Below are 24925 nucleotides of genomic sequence, written 5' to 3' on the forward strand. Positions count from 1 at the left end.
AAAATATACCTCCCTGCAAAGCAGGCAAGCTGTCCATGGTGCAGCTTTGCCTGTAAACTGTGGAGAAGACTCTCTGTTTGGAGGCTCCAGGAATTGATTGATTGAGATCTCTGGGATGGTGGTCCAGCTGTCTGTGTGCTGGGAGGTGGACCCTTGGGATTGGAAACATTCTTTTTTTCACAGAGCAGACTGATATTGTTATAGTGTCAATACCTAGCCATTACTGTAGCTGGAGGAGCAAGAAGCATCATCCTGCCTGGGCAGTTGTGTTCTACCTTCTGTCTAGGGAATAAGGAATGCGAAACAATGCGTTTTGCTGATTGAATCTGGCCTTGGGAGCACTAATCCACCTGAGTTTAGTTTGCACCTCCTCTACCTTGAACCCTGTCCAGTCTCCTAAGTGCCAAAACAGGAATTATACAATAGCCTTGGCAGTCCTGGTCATTAGCCTGCAGTGCTGGTAATTAGAAAACACAAACCAAAACAAAAAGGCCCTGCCTGTTGCTGTCATTCTTTTTTTTTTTTTTTTTTACACAACCTGGGCTTACCATGCTGGTCATTTCATGGTAGGAATACTGCTAGCAGTATTCCAGCCAACTGCTACAGGCAGGAAGGAGCTCATCATTTTTGCAGCTGATGCATGCTGAGAGGCCTGCAGTTGTCTGGCAGCAGCCAAGGAAGCAAGGTCCATGCTTCAAACACTGTGTCAGACCAAAACTAGGCAGTGTTGTATTGCAGCACCACTGTCATGCTTCATGTGTGAGAGGTCATAGAACCAAAAATACACATCTGTTTTTCAGAGCAGGTGAATAGTGATGTAAGAGAAGTTATCTTTCTGGAAGTTTTAGCTGAAGACAGGGCAGTAGACTTAGTGTGGAAGTACCTACATGAAATTACATGGCCTTTCTCACACAGACCTTGTGATCTGACTTTTTCTCATGGGTATTAGAAAAGATGTGAACTTCTCAATTTTGTTTTTCTTTTTTTTTCCTTACAAAAGACACCCATGTTCCTTACTTGCGATGTAAGTAAGCTTGTGTGTATCCAGCGAAGAAGAAACATGGTTTTCTGCTGAGGTGAGAGGAAAGGTTGGCAGAAAGGAAAGGAAAGGAAGAGGTCAGCAGGTATTCCATCTCCATCAGAAAAGGGTGTAGATACAGTAAGGAAAAGAGAGCAGTGAATCATCAATGGAAAAGGAATACTGTGCCTTTCATTTATATGTATGTATTCATATCCAGGTAAGATTTGACTGACATTGCTATATAGTAAAAGTGCACAGCTTACTAGATTCTTTTATTAATATATTTAGTCTTTGTTTATTTTCTTTAATGGATGTCCTTATTTGCTACATGTAAACGGCAAACGTACAGAGAGCAAATTGCAGCCATCTCAGTAGTAATTGTATCTGTGTTGCTAAAATCACCTCTGACATTATATAGGGATCTAGTTGGTGCCAATGAGGAAACATAATACATTTAAATGACACGTGACACCAATTTCAAAGTGGTCATGTTTCTTCTGAAGACCACAATATGCCCATGAGACATAGAGTGCAGCAGTATGGTACTGTACTAGCAAAATAACTTATTGGATTCACGTTGTTGCTCTCACTGAATGCATTTCAGAGTTCTTAATTAGACAAAATGACTTTGATCTACCAGATCCACCACTCACTTGTAGAGCGCTTGAAATACGAGGTTTATGCAGTAATCCACCCCTTTAGGATGGAGGGCGACCAATCACAGTCCTGCTGCAGTGAAAATGATCCTTTCACTGAAACCAGGCATCCCTACCAGAAGCAAGGCAAAGGATTTCCAGGGCTGCTGAGCCTCCTCCTTCGCTCTCATCCAATAAGCATCTTTCTGTGCTTTTATTTATGGGTGCAATTAGGCAGCTCGCGTGCTGTGTTTCTGTAATGTGGCTGTTAACGCGTGACAAAAATTCTCAATGGCAAAGTGCAACAAGCAAAATGCTGCAATTCGTGGATTTTAATTTGGTGAGAAAGGAGGTGTTTTCGGTTCCCCTTCACACCCCAGCACCGGCTCAGTGACACTGAGGCTCCCTTGCACAAGGAGTTTGCTAAGCTGTATCTAGCCATGGCGTTATCTCACAACAGGTGCCGAGGCAGCCGCCGTCCCTATGGAGATAAGGTGGGGGAGCCAGGGAGAGGCGAACGAGTTCTGGACCAAAGGTTACCCTCTTCCAGGGCTCGAACCGATCCAACCTTTCTTGAAAGAAATTGGGCAACCCCTTTCCCAGGCGACGACAACCACCCCCCTGACATCACACACGTGTTTTAACGAACCCAGGGAAGAATTCCCGCGGGGCAAAGCCTGAAGGTGCAACTGCGGGAGGCAGGCAGAGTCTGTTTGGGGAGGGCCGGTGGTGCTGCTACCTCCCTCAGGTGGTACCTCGGTGGCGGCGGCGGGGGGCCGGGCCGGTGTAGGCGCGGCGCCCGCTGTGGCCGGCAGATGGCCCCCGCCGCAGCGCCGAGCGGGGGGATCGGGCGAAGGAGGGGCCGGCGTCGCCGCGCTGAATCTCCGAGCTCGCTGCCCTCCTCCTCCTCCTCCTCCTCCAGCACCTCCTCCTCCTCCCTCGCCGCGATGGCTTCCTAAGGGCGATGCTCCGGGCCGCCGCCGCCACCACCACCCGCTCTGTCGCCGGGTGCTCGGTGGGCGCGGGCGGCTCCCGGCGGCTCCCGCGCGGTTCGGGGGCCGGGCCGGGGCGAGGGCGCCAGCCCTCCCGGGGCGGGGGCAGCCGCCACCGCCTCCCGCCGGTGCCGGGCGGGGGGAGCCGGGCGGCGCGCAGGGGAGGAGGAGGAGGAGGGAGCCGGCGCGGGGGCCGCCGTGAGCCCGGAGCGCCGCGCTTGACCGGCCGCCTGTGGGCCATCCATCCCTCCCTGGGAATGCCCCTCCTGGCCGCGCCGGCAGCCGGGGGCGGCATGTAGCGCGGGGGAGCGGGCTCCGCGGGGGGCGGGAGAAGCCCCTTCCCTCCGCCCGCGCTCGCACGCCGCACACACACACACTCACACGCACTCACACCGCAGCGAGGCGCACGGCCGGCCCTCCCTCCTCCCCCGCCCGCTGGGTGCATGCCCGCCGCGCCCGGCGCAGGGACGGCGCTTCGCTGAAGCAGCCCCGCCACCGGGCACCCCCGGGCAGCGCCGCCGCCATGGCCGAGGAGAGCTCCGACGTGCCCAAAGAGTTGATCGGTAAGGGACAGGGCATGGCGGCGGGAATGGGGAGGGCTGGGGGGTCCCGGGGGAAGGTGCTGCGGGGGCAAGTTTGGAGGCCGCCGTGCGCGCCCGCGGGATGCAGCGCTGCCGGAGAGGGGTTGGGGTAACCCCGGGGGTGGGTCTGTGGAGCCGCGGGGAGCGCCGCGGGTGCTGGCCGGGGGAGCGGAGGGAGGGCTGGAGGGACTCCGGCGCGGGGCGGCGAGGCCGCACTGTTGCGTGCGGGGAATGGGCGGGCGGGGGCTGCGGGGCTGCGGCGGGCAGCGGGGAGGCGGCCGCGGGCAGGGGCTGCGCCCGCCGAACCGCGTCCGGGCACTGCGTGTGCCCCCTCTCCGGAGGGGTCTGTCGCGGTGGTGCCGGCGGGATGCGGGTGAAGCTGCCCCGTCCCCCCGCGCCTTCCGCACCGCCGCCAGCCCGGGGCATGTCCTCGGAGCGCCTCAGCCTGGCGGCACGGGCTGCGGCTCCGCTCGTTATGTTTTTATTTGTCCCCCGGGATTTGGTGTAGTTTAAGACTCGTTTTCCTGTGTACGTACGAGGGAGTGAGGGTATTTGTAATTAAAGTTTTATGACCACACGCACACGAGTCCCCCGTGTGCTGCATAGTACACGCTTAGGAAATCACAAGTGATGGCGAGGACCCTGAAAATGCAGTCGTGGCTTTTGGGGAGCTTCTGATAAATGGGGTTAGTGGATCGTTATCGCGGTACGCGAGTAACCGGTGTCATTTGGGGGTAACAGGTCTGATGCTCCTGGTCCTCAGCCACCTTACTCGGGCCAAACTTCCACTGGTTGTAGTTGCGGTTTTGCCTGTTGAAGAGCCATCTAAGGATCTCGCCAGCATTAGAATAATTTAAACTGTTGCCTTAATGATAGATGGAAACAGAAATTTGTCTGGCAACAAGGTACATGCTGAGTTGAATACAGTCCTTCAGACCTTACCTAGTTAATTTATAGTGTTGCATTTCCTTCACTTTTGTCAGTCAGCAGCTGGTTTTAGCATTTATAAAATACTGGTGAAAATCTGGATGGACAGTTGCAGCTGCCACAGATTGTTTTTTTCTGTAGCGTCAAAATAGGTCTATTTTGCTGTTCTTTTAGTCTGCAAACCCTGTGGTTTACTTTAGCCTGTATCTCACTACTGAGAAGTAACGAGTTGAAAAGTGTTTTAGGAGTGGCTATGATCAAAACCATGGATTTATCATATTTTACAATGGCCAGTCAAGTTTGAGGTGCTAATACATGGTATTTCTTACTGTGGGTCTGCACTGTAGTGTTGTGAATGAGATGTGGTGCATACTATAGGGAAGAGTAAAGTAGGCATCTTCACACATCCCCTCCTCGTGGCTTTGGACAATATTAAGAATTACCCCCCCAGCCTCGGTACCCTGCACCTATACAGCTTTCTTTGTCAAGGGCTCTTCTGGGGTGTGTGGATCTGCTCATGTAAATTGATTTAATTTCTAGCAGTATTTTGGTGTCTGCATGTTAAAATTTAACCTTTAAACAGACTTCTTCGTAGTAACCATATTTTGAGAACAGGGTGAAAGAATGTGCTTTAATACTAAGTCATTGGAGTATGGAGATTAAGCTGGGGTAAGAGTGTTTGAGCTACAGTTTTTGTTCTGTTACTCACTTCCCGTTTGACCTTTGTCAGGTCTCATAGGTCATAGTCTTCAAAAAAACCTCTCTTATTGTTGCTCACCTGGATCTGCTCCTTCGAGGTGTGGGTGTCTGAAGTCTCCAGCATTAGAAATGGATGAACACTTTAAAATATGAACCTTAATGTTATGTTTCCATCTCTGAGTCTGAAAATTTACTTCGTGAATCCACTTGCCACCCAGTGTGGAGGGAAGTGTCCTCAGTCACATGGAGGATATTTTAACTCTTTGAAGAAGCGTTTCCAGCCCTTTCAGGCAGATAGAGCCTTAGAAGGAGCTGACATCCTGATGCTTTGTGGAGTCTGGGGTCCCAGGCCCTTTCTCTTCCTATGGCTTGTTGGTCTTGCAGTCCCTCCCACTTCTCCTGTGTGGGACACCAAAGGGAAGCAAGTGGGTCTCTCCACACGGGTGCTTCAGGAGGAAGTCCCTTGCTAGATGCAGGCACTTGAAGCTGTTTGTAAGAGAGGAAAAACTGAAAGGCAGAGGCTGCAGGTTGAGGTAAGGTAGCAGAGACAACAGCAATATCTTTCCTTCTGCAAGGAGATAGGATTTTATGAAAAAGACTGTGGCCAGCTCACTTCTGGGTTCACATGCAGGGACAGAAAGACTAGAATTAGGCATTGCCCATGGGAGAGGAAGCCTTGGGAGAACAGTTCACATCGGGCTGGACTTTTCCCCCAGGCTTCGCTTACCTGGCTGCTCCGGGAGCATGCAGCCTGGCTCTTGACCAAGCGGTTGCTCAGGGAGCCGGCCGCGCTGGCTGGCTGCCATGGGGCTGCCGCTGCTTGGGACAGGCTTCTCACTGGGCAAGGCACTGCTACCGAGGAGCGTTTGTTTCCTGATAGGAAAATAAAAAAATTCTGGGGGAAAACATGCCATTTCTTCAGAAAGAGCTCTTTCTGGTGAAGAGTCTCTCTGACCAGCCATGTTTCTTGACTCGTGCACCCTTCTGCCCTGTAGGCAGAACACTGTGGCCTGGGCTAAATATCCAGACTTAATAAATGGTGTGTTGTTTGCACTAACATCTTCTGACTACTGGATGAAAATTGTGCAGAAAAACCCTATACAGAGCACTATAATTAAAAGCCTTAGAAGTAGCCCATTATCTTCAATTTTAGCCTTTACACTTAAGCATGCATGAGGGCAAAGTGTATGCGTCTGGAGAAGGTGTAGACTTGCCTTTTACACATGCCAGTTGTAGGGCAGGAAATAGGTTAATGTGTTTAAAAGATTCCCTTCTCATTCCCTTTCAGAGGGGGCTGGGGAGTGAAACTTACTGAAGGTGCCAAATTGGCTCTTCTAGATGAACTCCTCTGTTTATCTCTCGATTACATCAGTGTCAGTAGTTGTATGTTCCCTTCTGGCCAGGGTGAAATTGTTCAGGGGAAAAGCTGGTTTGTTTCGTTCTTTGCAAAGATTGTATACGTGTGTAGGCATGTACCTACTAAAACATTAGGGCAACTCATGTAACTTTGGTGTTGACACCATGATGTGGCTACATTGTCACTGGGACTTGGACCAAGACCAATGTTGCCTTCCACAGCATCTGCTGCAGAGCTGTCAGGTGTTACTATCTGGAAGTCTGCTTGGTTTGCTTTGCAGCTAGAATGCGCAGAGTGCAAAATGTGTGAACACTTTGCTCTTCAGTTACCTGACCCATTTAGCCTCCCTGATATTAACAACAGGCCAGAATTTGTGCAATGCAAGGAGCTAATTTGCTTTAGCAACCTTTTCAAGCACAAATAATAACAAGTGAGGAATCTGTTGTGTTTTCCCAGAGTAGAGCTAAACAGTGCTGGGGCTTGTCTTGGGAATGCTTTTGATATGTAAGTAGTCCTGGAAAGAAATATCAAATTTTGTTTAGAATCCTGGTATATAGAATCGATAATTCTATCACAGTAGACATAAATTGTACGGGTGGCATACTTAGAAAAGTTGTACTGTACATGTGTTAAGTTGTGTTTAGTACTGATGCGTGTACATGAGACTCCGGTGAGTGCAAGCAGTTGAACAACACACCTCTGAGTCCTTCTGAAAATGCAACAGTAGCACCTGTTTCCTTCTTGTGTTGACACTGAAAGTACTTAATTAAGGTGTTTTGTTTTGTTTCAGAAAGTGTCAGGGATGTTATTGGGAGGAAAATCAAAATTTCTGTCAAGAAGAAAGTTAAGCTGGAAACCAAGGGAGATAAAGTGGATAACAAAATATTGGTAAGTACAGGAGAATGACTGATTACAGATGTGAAGGAAAAGCCAGTACCTTTTCAGAAGGCATAAATTCTCCTCTGGAAGGATTCTTTGAACTTTGTGTGTGCCATAAGATATCCATATAATTTATTTTCTTACTTTCTTGATAGCCTACTTAGCAATTTGATGTGCAGTTGTACATGTGTACACACACACATGTTTATCACCGAGTTGTTTTTCAGAGTTTAGGGTACTGTGTTGTGGACTGATGATCAAGCAAGCCATTATCAGAATGTGTTCTAAAATAATTTGCTGCCTTTGCTGGTTAGGTTTCCTGTTTATATCCATAAGAGTATTAAATGGATAAGAAATGCAAAATTATCTTTTGACAATCTCCTGAAACTGTTATGCAGTGAAGAATAACAGTAACACTATTAGGCTTTTTGAACTCAAATGACTATTCATACTTTTTAATACATATTCTCTGTTAAGAATCTGCATTTTAAAAGAAATGCATAATGTGTGGAGGAAAGTGTCAAATTAATCTCACTTAAGTATGCTTTCCTGTTTTCTCAAGAATAGTTTTGCTGGCCTCTCTTGATAGGAAAAAAAACCCTGTGGTAATAAGCCACTAAGTTTTCATACTATCTTGAATATGCAAAAAGACATGGAACTGTATTTCTTCATTCTTTTGATACCTCTCTATTAGGAAAACTCTTGAAGTAACAAACACAAATAAGTACTGTACTGCTATAATATTTTGCAAGGAATTTGAGACTTGGTGCCTTGTGTCAGTGCTGTTGCATATTTGAAACTTTCATTGCCAAAGCTGTTGTTACAGATATTAGGTACATTCCCCATGCAGATATTCTGTTTTGTCTTTCAAAAGCACAACTTCTTAATCACTTCTGAATTATCTTCTTAAAGTACATGTTGCTTATCCCTGGGCAGTAATACTGTAGATAATGGCTCACATTTCAGTGAGAGCTGCTACTTAAGGAATTTGAAATATTTTCTGCATAATATCTACCCATGTTATATGTAGCTCCTAGGTTTACAGTTTCAGTACTGGAAATAAATTGAATATGTGAATGTTGATTGATTGTCTCTATTTATTTGAAAGCCATGTTTGTAGGGAAGGCTGACAGGTTTCACTGAAGTGGTTACACTTGATTGACTTTTTGACTTACAAAGAATCATTACTATTATCAATAGTGAAATATATTGTGGAAATACTGAAATAGTGTTCTGAACTGATGGGACCAAGAGAATGTCAAGCTTTAAATTATCAGTGAAGTTTCTGAGGGTTGTAGTAGTCGGCGTAAAATGCCTAAATGTGATGACTCAGGAGTTTTGTCTGTCTTTAATCTCTTTGGATCTCTGATGGGGGACCTTTTATGCCTGAAGAGGTATTGAAAGGGAGTGAACCTATTTAAGTGGTTCATGAGTTAGTGAGCACTTCACGTGTGCATGCACATTGTCTTCAGTGTGTAGGATAAGTCATTCTAGGGGATGAATTGCTGGCTGTTGTGTGGTAGAACCATTTGTTCTTCAATGCAGAAATGCAGGGGATTTTTATTGGTGGAAAAAAGAAAAAAGGATTCTTTTTATTGTTAGAGAAATTGATTATTGACTACTGGTGTTAGATTTTGTTTTCTTTTGCCATTGAAGAAAACTGCTCTGTGTGAAGTGGTATGAATCACTGATGGAATTTTTTCTTTTTTTTTTTTTTTTTTTTTTTTAACAATGTTTCTCTAATTGCATGTGTCTTTATATGAGATTGTTTTTGTTTTTTCCCCAGAAGTGCTGAATAGTATCTGCTGTGGCAGAGACCAGTAAAGATTTTGGTTCACTTTGAGGATGCAAAGTTCTCTGAAATGCAGAATGCTCTGAAAAAAATGACACCAGTGACACCTTAACTTTGCTACCTCAAATTAGTCGAGACTTTTTGGCTTAAGTGTGTCTACACAGTCTCACTTCTTACTGTAAAGCAGAGGACTCTCTCCTCAAAAGAGTTATGATGAAAATAAATAACCCTGCTTCAGAAGTATGTGAGTGTTTAATGCTAAATGCCACAGGAAATCTGCCAACAAAATTAAGAATTTTTGTACTTCAAACTGGGACTTAACAGTATTCAGTAAATAATGCATATCGCCATGTTATGACCAGAGTGGGTAAAACTGAATACTGAGTTGTTATGCCTTGGGTAAGCCTGTCAAACGGAATGCTGAATGAAGTGTTGGCAGCAAAAGCAATTCAGTAATTAAAGACTATATCCTTAAGTGAATGCACCAGAGGGTTCAAATGCGATTGCATGGGCAGCCTTCATGCCAGAGCTCCTCGACTCCTGAGAGCTTAGTTTTGAAACGTTAATCTTCTGAGCACTGTCTCTTGAGTGCACGTGTGGCAATGAATTGTTTTGAGATTTTGGGTTAAATTTTATTAGTAGCTGGGTATTTACAAGCAAGTTAGGTGGCATGCCTTGGGTCTGCCACTTAATAAGGAGAAAATACCAGTTGCTCTCATCTAGCTAACCCCAGAGCCTTTGTGAAATGTGCTCATGGTTTTAGAGGAGGTTGATCACAGAGGTTGGCACTGAGCCCTGACACCAAATCTGTGCTTTAATTAAATGATCTCTCCTCCTTCCTTCCTAGGGAAATCCAGAAAAATCAGTACCACTTTGAGAAAGGGAGATTATTTAAAAATGACTGCACTTGACAGGTAACTATAAAAACACTTGACCTCTGGCCCTGTTGTTCAAAGTGTATGCAAGGTACAGAGTATAAGAATATGGATGTAACCCTCTACTGCTTAAATCACTCTGCTGCCCGTAATCCAAACACAAACTCACAGAGTGTCAGTTTATGCGGTGCTTTATTCAGGGCCCGGGGTTCCTGTGGACTCCTGTCCCAAGACAGGTACCCCAAGACCCACATTTTGAACGCATCTTTTATACTATTTTCCAAGCAAGGTTACATGATTGGTTTTACATTTCACAGGAGACATAGTAGTTAAACATAAACTTGCATATCACTTTGATTATATTCAAGTATTAATCCATTTACCTAACTGTAAACATCGTATAATTAAATCCCACCACCAGATTACATCCTATCTCTAGTTGCAAATCTTTCTTGTCTCGGTTCTACTTGACTTATTGTTTCTTTTAGGTCAGCACAGCCTTAATGTCTAAGCAGACCTAACTTAGCTCTGACATGCCCTGACTTGTTTCTGGCAGGGGTCTTTTCAGGCCTATGCTCCACACTGCAACAACTCTGCTATAGGAAATTCCTCTGATAATTAAGATGGAAATTAGAATCTGAGACTAAAGAAAAACAGTGCAAAACCCCTAGTGTTGCTTGGGATAGGGTCCCAATATTAAACTGGTGAAGCTGGTGGATAAAATCTGTGCTTGCCTTAAGATGCTCTAGAATCTCAGCCTTGGGTACCAGAGTTTGGAAATTACGTCTAGGAGTTATAGTGTAAAACAGATTTTTTCAGTCTGCACAATGAGTTTGCTGCCTCAGTAATCTCAATCTGTAGTTATTTAGTTTTTCAATTAGTCATCATGATGCAAACCAGTAGACATCATGAACTGCTCAACTGCCTCTGGTCTGCTGGCACCAAATCTCAGGTGTTCAGGCGGCAAAGTGGTATCCAACCCTGAAAAGGCAATAACCAGCTCGAATGGGCAGAAAATCAGTCCTCAAGTGATTAGGGCCAAACCCCAATCCCATCCAGGTCATCTGGGTACTCTGTCAGAGCAAAGCTGCCCTTAGGGAGGGTGAGGAAACACCCAGGCATAGAGGAGACCTTGAAAGGTGACGAGTTGCCCCACAGGGTGAGAGGAACACATCGTGGGGTACCACTGTGGGACAGGGAGACACATAGCAGGACTAGGGATGGTAGCTGGGGCAGCTGAGCTCCACTGGTCACCAGCAGCGCTGCAGTGCCGAGACAGACCCGAGGTCAAACCAGGCAGTTGGGTTGGTGGGGCAGGAAAATGACTGAGTGCAGGCGTAGCTGTAGTGTTGCTCAGGCTGGAGTTGAGTGCCAGAGCTCTGAAGCAATATGGGGAGTCTTGGTCAAGACTTCTTCCTACTTTTGCGGTACGTGAATCATGTTCTGGCAGAGCTGTTGAGCTGGCTGCCCTAGCTGGCTCCGTGTGGCCCTGAGCCGGAGGCAGAGTACTGCCTGCCACAGGAGAGGACTCAACTGTCCTCTTCTTGGGTTAAAATAGTTTTCTGTTTTCTAATCAGTGGAGGATTGCTTTGGTTTTGTGTGATTGTTTTGTTTAAACCTGGTTTCTTATGAGGACAAGGTTAAGGCATCGTGCTTGAGTGCCTGTGGTGTTCTTCCACCGATAACTTCTGACCTTCTCTCCAGTTTCATCTTAAGCTGAAGAGGTCTCAGTGGTGATGATAATAGAGTTGGTTGGGGTGTGGGAGGAGACAGTCAGGAAAAGAAGATAAGCTTTTACGCACTTTCTCTCTCCTCTGAGGCATCCACTTTTTGCCACCATAAGGGATCAGGCAGAATGGCCTGTGTGTGTCTGTGAGATATTTCAGTGGTTGTTTTTTTGTTTGTTTGTTTGTTTTGTTTTTTGTTTTGCTTTGGTTTTTTGTTTTGTTTTGTTTTTGTTTGTTTGTTTAAATCCAGAGGCCTCAGTGATTGTCAGAAAATTATCACCTACAGACAAATGGTGGTAGGGAACTGGGCTTCTTAGTTTTGATGTTTGTGGCTTTGCTTTTCTCTTCTCAAAATAGCCAAGATATATAACTTTGCTGATTACTTTCCATTGCCATTTCTTTCTCTCAGATTTGTTGTAATTAATAACAACTATTGAGAAGTTGAAATGTGAGATATAGGCAGTATGTTAAATAAATCTGACCAACTCCTTATGAAATACTGGTGTTTTCAGGAGTAGTTCATGACAGGCCAGAATTCAGAATTCATCTTACTTTTAGGTTTTTTACTATTAAGAAAAGAGAAAGCTCCTTGTCTAGCTGCCTTTGAGATTAGTTTTCCTTTCCAAAATAATGTTAATTTAGACCTAAAAGATAAGGAAATGTTGCAAATGGCTGTGCTCTCTATATGTCTGGTCTGGGATTTTTGCTTAGTTGTTTGGTTTATTTTGGTGGTTGGTGTTGTGGTTTTTGGTTTGGTTTTTTTTTTCCTAACCTTAAGGCTATAGAATAGTGTGATGTGATGGTAGTGACCAAAAGCACTCTATTAGCAAGTCCCATTGAAGAGTCTCTGTTACATTTCTGCCCCCAGTCCTTTACATTCTCCTTGTTAAAATATCACAGTGCTACTGCTGAAATCGAAACAGTTGCTTTGGCAGGTGGTTCTCCTTAAAATGTACTGTATGCCCAACACAAATTCACTGGGAGCAATTCATATGTCCTTGTCACTTTCTCTGGGACATATGCTTTCATTGGCTTTTAAAACAAAAAAATTGAATTGACTCCTGTCAAATAAGTTTATATTTGTTCTGTGCACATGGTCTGAGACTTCATGTTCAGCTCTTAAAGACTCCTTAAACAGACTGTAATTTTATTTTAAAAAATCTGTGTTTACTTTTAAAAGGAGCAAATATGGCCATTTTGTGTGCTGTCCATGTGTCTTCTGAATATTGCTCAAACAACCTGGCTGACTCTACTGAAGCAACTGAGAAAAGCTTTAATGAGCTCCTGTGCCTCTTCAGCTGTAAAGGTGGCAGTCTCCAGGTGGAGGCAGTAATATTTTGCATTGCCAAAACTATTTTGGGATTAAAAGCTTTGGTGCTTGTTTTTCATTGCTCGTCTTTTGTCTTTATCCATCCACGATATTCTGTTCAAATAGAGATGAATTTCACATCCTGCCTTAAGAAATGTGCACTTCGATTAAACTGCTAAGAGCATGAAGCTCCCAGGGTTGTCCAAGGTTAGTTTTACATAAAATATGTGCAATCTCACACATTATATCATGACAGCTGGTGTGTGATAATGATGTTAAATATGGACGTTCTTTTAAAATAATGGTGTTTCCTCTTCCCTGTCCAGAACATCGACTGTTATGACATATATCTTAAGTGTGTCTTTATGAAGATGAAAGGAGGTAGGTGTTGGTACATCCCTCATATCAGGAAGTCTAAATGAGGTGAGGTAGAGTAATCAAAAAATACTTACATGTGAAAATGTATTTTAATACATTTATGAGGTGCCTCTTAGAAAACAGTTGAACTGTGGCCAATAAGATTGCTACAAAAAACTGAAATGAAAAAGAGTACTGCTGGAAATAGAGTTTATTAATTCAGTCATGCAGTTGTATATATTTCCAAAATAGGAAGTGTTTAAAAAAAATCACTTACGTGCAAGTTTCACTGAAATTTACATTTCTGTTATATATTGATCCATAAGGTTACTTTTAAATAGTGGGAAGACTTAAAACCCTAGCATTCTGGAGTACTGTGTCTGCCTCTGGGGCCCCCAATGTAAGAGGGACATGGACTTGTTGGATTGAGTCCAGAGGAGGGTCACGAAGATGATCAAAGGGCTGGAGCGCCTCTGCTGTGAAGGTGGGCTGAGAGGGCTGGGGTTGTTCAGCCTGGAGAAGGGAAGGCTTCTCATTGCAAACTTCCAGTACTTAAAGAGTATAAGAAAAAATGGGGTCAGATTTTTTAGCAGATCTTATTGTGGTACGACAAGGGACAATGGTTTTAAACTAAAAGAGAGTCAATTTAGGCTAGATGCAAGGAAGAAATTTTTTACAATGAGGGTGGTGAGACACTGGAACAAGTTGCCCAGGGAAGCTGTGAATGCCCCATCCCTGGAGGTGTTGAAGGAGAGGTTGGATGGGGCTTTGAGCAACCTTGTCTGGTGGAAGGTGTCCCTGCCCATGGCAGGGTGTTGGATCTCAGTGATCTTTAAGATCCCCTCCAACCCAAACCATTCTGTGGTTCAATGATTTCGATACTGTGATAGTACACACAAGTGTTGAAATCCAAGATGATTTCTTGCACACTGAGAGTGTAGTGTATTCTTTGCGTGCTTGGTTGCTCTCCCTTTCTTTAGTTTTGGGCAATTGGTACAGGCAGGGAAAGGTAAGAAAAGGGAACTCCTCTTCCAGTGCCCTAAAAGTACCTGCTGTTTTCCTGGCTCATGTACTTTCCATTTGTACACCCACCTGCAGGGGTGTATATCCTTATCTGTATTCTGGAAGGAGGAAATGTAAACATTATCTCACTCTTAGCAGGTTCTGGTTTTCTGTTCACAGTTCTAACAGTTATCAGGGTAAAAAATAGTGGTGGGAGGCAGGAATCCACCATGGCTCTGAATTGATCATGTAATCTTTCCTTCTGTCAATTTTTCATAACCTAATTAAAAAACATTTCTTTTTTAAACTGCCTCACTCTCTCCACTTCTTTTGCGGAATATAGAACATATCAAAGGGGTTTGCTAATATACTTTTGCCTTGAGAAGGCCTGACTCCCCATTACCACTATCTGTGAAATGGAGCCTTCCTAAGCAAGGATTTGCATTGAAGTCTGTGCATAAAAGAGGCAGAAGACTGATTATTACATGTAATTTTCCTAAAACTGGAAATAAAAAGTAGAAAATGAGCATTAGGGTCAACTTCTTGTCTCAGTCACTCTTTACAGCTGATGGCTTTTTCCCCCCAACAATGAGAAGACTTGGAAGGGAACAGAATAGTGTGTGTGTTTGTTTGTTTGTTTTGTGGTGGTTTTTGTTTTTGTTTTTGTTTTTCTCCTCTTAGAGATTGTTTTATCTGCCTGACTTTAAGGAAAGAATTCTCATGCAGGGAATGTGGTTTACTTCAGTGTAAGTAGTGTGGAGGAGGACACAGTAAGCTTGAAAAAGGCTGCAAGGGCTGCTAATTGAAAAGTTAGTTCAGTGTACTGTGAAAAATGCTTCTTGTTGCTCAGAGTCCCTCTCTTCAACCATTGTTGTAATGGAAAATTGGTGAATGTCACTGACTTGTCTGATTATTAAAATATTTACTTGAGCTCACCTATAACTCTACTTCATTTTTTTCTCATGGTGGTGGTAATTTAATTCTGTGTAAAGTAATTACTGGCCCAGGATGTAAAATTATTCATTAAATATAGCTGCTGCTAACTGTGATCTGTACTGCTACCTAAGTCCCCAGGCTGATTTCTGCCCTTGTTCCTGTCTCATCTCTCTCCCTGTTTCTGAAAACACGCACTCCATGTCAACTCTTGAATGATAAATTTTTCTTAGTGGTAGCTTCCCTAATTGGATTATTTAAGATGACAAACTGTTAGGATGCAAAATGTAATTATAAGACTCAGAGTCTGATAACCCAACACCCTGAAACAAACCTAACCACATTAATTGGCCTGCTGGGTGAGGAAGAGATACTCTACTCTTATTCAACTCCTTGAGCCAGGGTAAGATCCAAATAGCTGTGGGATGGGATTTTTAACTGTAGCAAAACAAAATAAGTTTCAGCTGGTTACTACAAAATTTAGAGAAGGAGTCACATTGCTGGTGTTGAGAGTGGGAGAGGTGGTTTCCTGACCCATGGGGACCAGGACAGTGTCTTCATGGAGGGAGAAATGGATAGGTGGGTGTCGTGGTTTTGCCCTGGCTCTATTTACTTTTATACTCCCACATACAATTACTATCAGTTGAGAGAAGGTTTATGCAGACAAAAAGAGACTGAATTGAAAAAAAGGTATGAATATTTATTATTAATAAACTAAAACTAAAGAATTATATTTACAATAATTTTACTTGAGTAAAAGGTACTATGTATTTACAAAAGATACTTTTCCCCCCACCTCCCTTTATATCAGTCCAAGGAGGAGAAGCAGTCCTTTTCTGTTCTCAGAATTCCAGCTCTCTCTCTCTCTCTCTCTCTCTCTAGTAACTTTGCAGCACTTTCGTCGCAGTTGGAACTTCTTTATCTCTCTCTTATTCTGTGTTGGCCTCCAGGGCTGGGCCTACCCCCCTCCTGGGTTAAAACCGAAGGCTGAGGGTTACCCAGGTCCTGAAGGGTCTCCTTCCATAGACTTACAAGGGGACACTTGCTTACTATGGATCTTCTTCCACAGGGTTACAGGGGATAATGGTTTAAGAGTTCACCTCTGTTTCCCTATGGAGGTCCCTCCCCATGGGAGAACAGTCCTTGATTGACTTCTCGGCATGGGTCTAGTCTGGATCCCTTACTCGGATCCCAATATCCCACCTGAGCCATTTTCTGCTCCAGCGTAGGTTCTCTCTAGCACCAGCAGCACGGATCCCACACATGGATCCCAACATCCCTACCTGAACCGTTTTGTGTTCCAGCGTAGGTTCTAATACCCGTCAGGGTCATAAATCTTCAACAGCAGCAGCATGGATCTCTCGCTGAGATCCCAGGCTTATCTGAGCCGTCTCGCTCCAGCATAAGCATCGATCCCTTCGAGGGTCACAAAGTCTTTAACAGGACTCTGCCTCATCTGAGCCGCTTTTACTCCAGCATAAGGCTTTCTCTGTTAAAGTCACAAATCTCTGGTGCATCCACAAGCTCCTCTGTGAGCCGTACGGGGGTCTCTTCACCCCAACAAGCTTCTACAGGTGGCAGGGTTTTATTTTTCAGTCTTTACCCTGCTGAAGGGAGGGAGAGCGAAAAGGAGAAAAACAGCAGCTCTCCCCCCTTTGAACTTTTCTTCTCTCTCCTGTGCTGCCAGCTTCGACCTTGAAGTCCTGTTATCTCATGGCTGGAATTCTTCTGCAGCGGTTTCTCGTCTAAGCAGTTCGTCTTTTAAACTTTTTTTTTTTCTTTACTCTCTCACAAGAGAGAGGGGAGGCTTCAGTACTACACCTGCCCCCACCGGCCCAAGCCGGGGGAGGAGGGGGCCTTGGCCCTCCTCGGGCCCACTGCGTCTCTCCTACATGGCTGCTGCTCCTAATTTCAACTGCGCCACCACCTTCTCTTCCGTTTTCTTAAAGATGTAATTAGCAAAGGCGTCACTGAACTTTTTGATTGGTTTTTTTGTCCGGAAATCACCTGGACAAAACCATCCTCAGCCCCAGGGATGGGCTGGTGGGCAAAACCACGACAGTGGGGTTTTAGCAAAGGGGAAGGTTCTCCTCAACCAATCAGTATTTGCTCCTTGCTGTATTACTGTCACTCTTTGGGAGCTTTTCAAATGAATCCTGACAGCACTCATCCCTCTGAGCAGATAAAAGTTAAAAGGGTTTGTGTGTCCTGTGAGGCTATTGCAAAGGTGCTCGAAGGATAGGAACTGTGAGCAAGTGAGGAGCAGCTTTTTTTTGGACAGGTTATCTTTCTGGATCTTCTTTGCAAAGTGACCTTTACAAATAAAAAATACAAGAATTGTGGTCTGGGTTTGTGGATGCAGATGCTGTGCAGCTTATTCTCTTGGCTGACAAGCGGCGCTTTTATCCCTTCATACAGTAGAAGGCCTGTGTGACAGCTGGGTGGGCTCAAAAAGTGTGTTATGTGGGAATGGAAAACAGAAGAGGAGATGCTGGGTCTATTTTCCTCTTAGGATTTTTGTCCTGCATTGCGTTTTCAAGTGATGCTTGCTTCTGTGCTTTTCAGATAGTTGATAAAACTAGATTTTAATTTTTCCCCTTTTCACGGTTGAAGCAGCAGTTAGCAGCTTGCTGCCTGTGAGGTGGACAGTGGTGTGTTTAGGATGTCTGGAAGCACCCTTAATAGCCAGGGCTTAGGAGGCTGAGGTCATTTGGAACAAGCCAGTTGCATTTTGTGCTTCAAAGAGGCTTGCCAGAGGCTTATGGAATAGGCACTTCAGGTACACATCTCTTTATCTGAACATGTCCTCAGTTCTCTGATTGAACAACAATCCTTCCCTTGTACCTCAGACTTTGTCAAACCACTGCTTTTGTAGAGCTCCCTGAACTTTTGAGGATCTGAGCCAGGTTGTAGACACCTACTTATTCTTAGGGCCCGGGAGCAAGACAAGAGGATGAGATAGCTGCTGCAGAGCAGTTTCTACTCTGAATTGATTAGAGGAAGAGAATGGCTGTTGACCCTGATCTGAATTGGGAGAAAGGGCACTGCTGTGTTTGTTCAGGGTCAACCTTTGAATGAAAAGGCTTTTCCCTCTCTGCCTTCAAGGCCATTAGCAAGACCGAAACTATTCACACAGAACTATTGATAAAGGGAAATCTTTCAGAGGCTCATCTCTTCATAAACACTAGAGCCTCATGCTTAAGAATGATCCCTTTTATAGCCATGTACTTGAGCTTCTCCTACAATGTGGAGCTCAAGGAGCCTTGGGTGGGGAACAGTGAACGTAGGTCAATACAGATGTTTTGATTTTTAGTGCAGCAGTCTTTCACTTTTAATCTTCTCTTTGGTTTTTACAATGTTGCCAGTAAATATTTGAAGACATATTAGCTTTGTTGGGTACTGGTGCTTTGGTGAGTAATAATTTCTGCCGTCTTGGTAAGTTTAGTCAGATCCCAAATCTAAAATATGCATTTTATATTATTATTATTTTTAAAAGTGTAACATGAAAATTAATTTTAAATACGAGTGGTTTTCTTGACTGTGTCACTCCTCTCATCTGCACTTTGCAAGTGTCAGGAAAGCACAGGTTTTGGCTTTGCTGTTCTCTCATCTCAAGAAGGTGCTGAAATCCCTGCATATTTTGTGAAGCGTATTGGTGTATTCTGTGTACAATTCTTGCATGCACTTTATGCTCCCTTTCTTAACCTTACTATATTGCTCTTTACTGCCTTCCCATATTCTCTGCCTCAGAAAGTGCCTGGAATCTTTCCTTTGTGGAGATTGCTGTCAGGACTGGGGTTTGATTTTTAGTCTATATCGCCTTATACTAGTGTCCTCATTTTTCCAAGAGCACATTCACCCACTTCTGTTTCCTTTCCTTAAGGAGATAATATGAATATCCCAAAATTTCACAGTATCCCAGCAATTATGGGGATGGTGGACAGAACATAATGCTGCTATTCTAAAAAAACATTGAAGGCTGCCATAGACTTACTCTGTGTATAGTTTTATCTGATCCTGCTAGCCAAGTTCTTTGCTTCCCTGTTCTCTAATTTCATCAAAATCTATGCTAGATCTCTGTTATTTGTGTCATGGAGGCGGCTTGGTTCATGCTGGACATTATGGTGCTGTTACTGTAATCTGGCTCTAAGTTCTTTCCACCTTTGCCAAAGCAGCTTTCTTTGGTTAAAAACCAACAAAAACAACAACAACAAAACCCAAAACACCCAAACCCCAAAGCCATTAACAAAACCCAAACCAACAGTTAACATCTCAACAAAGTGCTGTGCAAATTATGCTTGACCTGAGGGGAAACAAGACTGTTATGGTGAACACAACTCACTTGCATTGCTCTCTCCACCTCTGTAGGGACATGAGCAGTTGGGCTGAGAAAAGGAGAAGGTGAAAAGAAAACAAGTACAGAACTATAGTATAACATGGTAATTTAAATGCAGTTAGCTGATGTGGATAGTGCCAGAGCAGCCTAAAAGATTGTAAAATAGGTTTAAGAGGATTTTGTCTGTGAATACAATGCTGTGTTACCCAAGTTTTGTAGTCTTATCTTTGCTTTGGGAAGACATCCTCTACGAGATTTGACTCTGCTGATGGAATTTAACTGTATTTTATGTAATGTGTACTATTTCCTTGGCACGTCAAAGCCATTTTTTTAACATGTACTTACTTAGCTAAACTGTGTAGGCAAACTGCAGGAGAAGCTAAAAGCTAACTCTCTTGGGATTCTACATAGGCAGGTTAACTAAAGTTTGGGAAAGTTGCTAATCTGGAGAAGAGTGTGTGTTCAGCCTTTAGCCAAATGCCAAGAAAAGCCTTCAGGAGTGATCTCATACAGAAGGGACATATGCATTTTTTAAATTTTAAATTGTTGCTTGTTTTTTTGCCTACACTAAATACTACTAAAAATGGTAAGATGTGCAGCTTGCACCTCTAATGAGTTTCATATTCAAATCTGAAAAATTTTAGGTGGTTGCAGGTTTAATGGTGACACTGAAAACACATTTCCTTTCTGCCCTCACATTGTTAAACTATGATCCTTTTCAGCTGACAAGGATTTCTGAAACTGAGTAAATGCTTATTGTAAGCCCTAGAAATACATTTCTCTGTGTTAAATATTTTGAAAACATTTAGCAAAAAATGCAAAACCTGAAGATGTTATTTTGACGTGATATTTCCTCTGTAATGCTATCTTTTAAAAGTATTTCTTATAACACTATTAGATGCATCTACTATTGTTTGTATGTGCATGAAATTGTGTGAAATTAAAATTCTGCACGTTTTTATATGGTGTTAATTTATCTCAGTGTAGCCTTGATGCAATTTTAGTAGGTCTTTGTTCAACCTGAGTGGTTAAGTCCGCCCCAAATACATTATTCTTTTATATTTTCCATATTTTTCTGTCTTATTTTTCTATTTTTATCTTCCACTGTTTATTTTAGAAACATTTCTTATGTTGTTTTTCTTTTTGGAGTGTCTGTTTACTGTCACTGTAAAGAAAATATTGCAGACAATTGTTTGATATCAAGAGTGACCTTAAGGACTTATGCATAATTGAAGGAAACATTGGCAAGTCAGCTTCTTGGCCTCCCGTTTCACCTCTTAAATGGCTCCTGTCTCCCACTGCTCTCTGTGATGTGATTCGTATGATGCTGATGGTGCCTCTCTCTTCAGCGTGGAGCAGCGTTAACCTTGTGTGGAAGGGGTCAGTGAGTTGTGCTTGACACAGAGCACTAGGAACCTCTTTTCCTCTGCCTTCCCAGATGCTGCTTGCTCAGGAGCCAGATGTGCCTGGTGCTTGTGCTCTCTGCCTCAGAGCAAAGGCAGTGTAGTTCCTGGGAGGGGGAATGCTATCATGCTTGCGCTTTGAGACGTGCTGCAAAGAAAGCTTTTCTGTGAAGTCACCTGTGTGTTGCAGGTCCACAACGTGGCCATTCCTTGTTTAACTGTGTTCATGCACAGAAGCTGGAAGAGGCTGAAAGGGAGCTGGAAGAGGCTGGACTGCGTTGCAGGAGGAGTGTCTCTGCTTGCACAATTCCTTCTGTAATGCTTGACCTCTCTCTTCCCAAATGCAGGGATCTACATGGTGCTGCTCGGCTTCAGAACATGATGGGAGGATGGGATTCACTAGTTATACTGCTTTCAGAGCACCGAGGAATGAGAATAAGGGAGTCGAATTGCGAACTGCTTGCTCTCGCCAACCTTTTCACTATACGTGTTCTGTGAGGGGCCAGCCTCAGAAATGTTTTCCCAAGTCACCTGTTAATTTTTTAGCTTTATTGATAGTACTTCTGACAAACCTCAGCTTGTGTAGAAGGGGATATACAGTGTGACAGAGCTGGCAAAAAGAAGAGGAATAACTTTCTCCACCTCCCTGTGTCACTGTTTTTGAAGTGGTAATAGCAGCTTTTTCATGAAACATAAAGAGGAAGTGCTGGCAGAGACATGAGATTCTCAGTCAGAAGCCTGGCAGGAACTAAGCAAGCTGCCTTAGTTGTTCTTGTATTTTTGTATTGTCTTCAAGTGTATTTTCCATGGACCACACAAAGGAACAGATTATAAATACCACACCAGTCTCACTGGGCATTTGTTATTGGTAAAGTAATTTGAGAACCTTTCATAAGAGGTGTTATTTTAATATATTTATTTATTATGCCATTGTAGTTACCTTTGAAAGAAAAGTTGCATATCACATTGCATAGGTTTTATTTCTATAGGAATAACCTTGTAGTGAATGTAGCAAATGGACAGTGGATTGCAGAAGTATTTTAAAATATGCGGGAGACTTGCTACAGTGCGTGGACATTACTCCCCTCGTCCCCAAAGCTGTTTCAAGCCATATATTAGCCTTGAGGTTCAGTTCTCTGTATTAATAATTAATAATAAAGTAGGCTGAAAAAATCCTTAAGCATGTAACATCGAAATGCATGTTTGTGAAAGTGAGTTGTCTGTTACACAGTGGTTTTTGCAACTTAGTATCTTGAAGGACACTGAGTAAGTGTGGTAATCGACATTACATTCATGGATATTGGATGACTCTCCCTTGGGGAGCAGAGAATTTTTATAACTGACCTTTGTATGATCTGGTGGCCTTGCCTAAGAGAACAAACAGAAATACATGATCAGGTGGAATTTGTCTTGCCCCATCATTTAAACTTCAGTAGTGAAAATCCATTAAGCGCCAATCTGTTACATTTTTAGCCTTTCTGAATAACCCATCTGTTCAGTTATGTTAAACTGTATCCACTTAAAATGTGACCAAAGCGTGATTTTGTTTTGTTTTCGCTGTAATCTCTTGTCGTGTAAGTATAGAACACTTCCAGGTACCTTTTGGACCCCACACTTGCAGGGTAAAGAGTTTGGATTGGATTGCCCTGTTCAGCGTTTCTTGCACAGCCTGAGGATTAGTTGATCTGTTGGTGCGTAATGGAGCCAGGTCAGTTGGACTAGGCATTAGGTTAATGCTTAGGGCATTGTGAATGCATCGACATGAGGAAATTTAGTAACTGGGTTACAGTAGCCTCTGGCTATAACATTTAGCTGCTACTGTGAGAAAAATACTCCTTTTCCAATTTTGTTTTAATTCCCCTGTAATGGAAAATCTGTCCTGAGCTGATTTTAGCATTACATGGAGGTAAAAATTTATAGTGGTTTGCAGCTATCACTACAGCGCTGAGTGGCAAGGTTGCTTTCAAGCATCTGTAATGGAGTTATTGATGTTTTTCCGTTCCTGTAGGTAGAGTTCATGCGTAAAATGAATGTTGAGCTTTTATGTGTGTTTAATAATCACCCCTCCCAGGAATGTACACCAGTGCATATACTGTTGCACAAACCGATGCTTTAGATAGGCCTGTGACTTAAAGAGCCACTTTGTTATATATTGCCTAATATATTACACACAGATTATATACATTTCAAAGATTGTTATGTTATACTCTTATTTTAATGTTAGTGGAGTAACTGAAACAAGAGGCAATAAAATCAAATCTTTTGAGCCCAGCTTGGTGCCTCTTGCATCAAGATGGTGTTTGGTTGCTAAATGTGTTTCTCCCCAGACAGTGAGTGCATCTGCAGATTCTGCAATGCCCATTTGTTTCAGCCTGAGCATAGTCCTCTGTCGACACTCACTGTGAAATACCATAGCCTGGTTCACCTTCTGTGCTGCTGAGTTCTTGTAGCTTTATCTGCTTCATTTATTCATTATTAAATGAATACTTTCTGCTTGACAAGTGCTATAAAATCCCTTTCACTCTGGCTGAACCCAAGAACCTCCAGTGAGAGTCTAGAAGGGTTATGAATTTTTTTTTTAAATGTAAATACTACGCATTTTTACTTTCTGCTGAAGTGCTCTTCAGACCAGACTTCTTAACAGGTTAGTAGATACTCCCTGTCCTGTTCTTTAAGCCATGTAGTCAGGTAAAAATAAAAGCTAGATTTTTCCAGATTCCTACTGAAAACAGAAACAAAAGATCTTATGTATTTGAAAACGTTTCTAGAGATCTTCTAGCATATTGTATCTACATTAAAATCAATGTTCATGCTGTCTACTTTGTGTGTTATTATATGTATTTCTGTATTAATGTAGCAGGTATGCAGTCCCCATTAAGAACACACACAGAGCATAAAACTGAAAGGTGTGCATTTCTAATGTGAGCCACAGGAGTTCTAGGTTTCTGAAGTTTTATTTTTAAATTAACTCAATGTAGACATGCAGTGTTGAAAACTTTTGGTTTATTTTAAGTTTTATGATTATTTGAGAACAAAAAACAAATCAGAGCTTTGAGTTTCATTCCTAAGCTCTACCTTGTGTAAGCACTGGCTTGTCTTTCAATTCTTATTAAGCATGTTTCAACCAGTTTTTATTACATTATATTTCATTTATCCCTTCTTAGATGAAGATTCCAGTATTTGGGAGCTATAAACATACTAATCTAGGATACCACATTTTCCTACGAATGGAGAACAATGGAGTTAACCACTAGATTCTGGTTTGTTAAGGAAGTATCTTTCCAAATACAGGCCTTTTGCTTCTAATTCTTCTTAGGAAATGTAGCTGTGGTAGATTTTTAACTCAGTCATCACCTGTGTGTATTTATTTCTTTGCTCTGACAGTAACCAATGTGGGACTGTAAGATTCTTTTTCTGTATGATTCATCGCTTGGGTCGAGAGAGGTAACCTCAGGATTTCTCATGCAGCTGGATGTAACACCAGCAGTGACCTGGGACAGCAGTTTTACTGTCCAAGATAGCTATCAGTGGAAGAGCTGACTCTTCCCCTAGAAAAAAAGAAGCAAATGAGAGACTGTCTAAAGAATATTTCAAAGAAAGACCAGAGAGAGTGAGATCAAGGCCAGAGGAATTACTCAGCCTGTTGAGTGAGCCTTTCTGTACTTGACAAACCACAGCTGTGAACCTTGTCCTCCTCCAGACAGCAGAAGGCCTGTGAGGAAAGGCATAATTTTTTTTCCTCAGAGTACAGGTCAACTACTGTTTCTCTAGTTTGATGAACAGAAGCTGAGAAGAAAGTGATGGAGACTCAAGTGGCTTTGGAGAATTCAATCAATCTACATGCAGAATGTTTTTTATTGGACATTATTAGTAAAGATGTTCAAGGAATCGAGCCTTCCTGTGCCTCAGACTCTAAGGTTTTGTCTGGTCTCAGCTGCAATCATCTTACCTGTTCCATAGCTTCACTCTTACCTGGCCAAGGGGCAGTCTCAAACATCTGTCCCAAACCCTACAGCTGGTAAAATAGCTGTTGGGTAGGCTGTAAACATAGCAGGTGGTGTGCAAGACTTCTCAGAATGCTGTACACCAGGCTGGACACC

At 43.2% G+C, this 24925-nt stretch overlaps 1 protein-coding gene across 8 annotated transcripts in view; it reads left to right on the plus strand.

Annotated features, from left to right (window-relative positions):
- The first annotated feature begins 2821 nt into the window (after positions 1 to 2821).
- CARMIL1 (capping protein regulator and myosin 1 linker 1) overlaps positions 2822 to 24925 on the plus strand; it is a 192832-nt gene continuing 170728 nt past the window's right edge. For 5 of the 8 annotated variants that reach the window (XM_050309266.1, XM_050325774.1, XM_050317461.1 and 2 more), the window contains exons 1-2: positions 2822 to 3211; positions 7003 to 7100. In XM_050309266.1, coding sequence (XP_050165223.1) covers positions 3172 to 3211; positions 7003 to 7100 — 138 coding nt within the window. In that variant the 5' untranslated portion in view covers positions 2822 to 3171. Of the gene's footprint in view, positions 3212 to 7002; positions 7101 to 9730; positions 9798 to 24925 lie in introns of those variants that run through there. The other 3 variants (XM_050305210.1, XM_050306037.1, XM_050307610.1) reach the window with 3 other exon arrangements.

Source organism: Myiozetetes cayanensis, unplaced genomic scaffold (assembly GCF_022539395.1).
Source record: "Myiozetetes cayanensis isolate MyiCay16 unplaced genomic scaffold, myiCay2020 scf1, whole genome shotgun sequence".
Taxonomy (NCBI): Eukaryota; Metazoa; Chordata; class Aves; order Passeriformes; family Tyrannidae; genus Myiozetetes; species Myiozetetes cayanensis.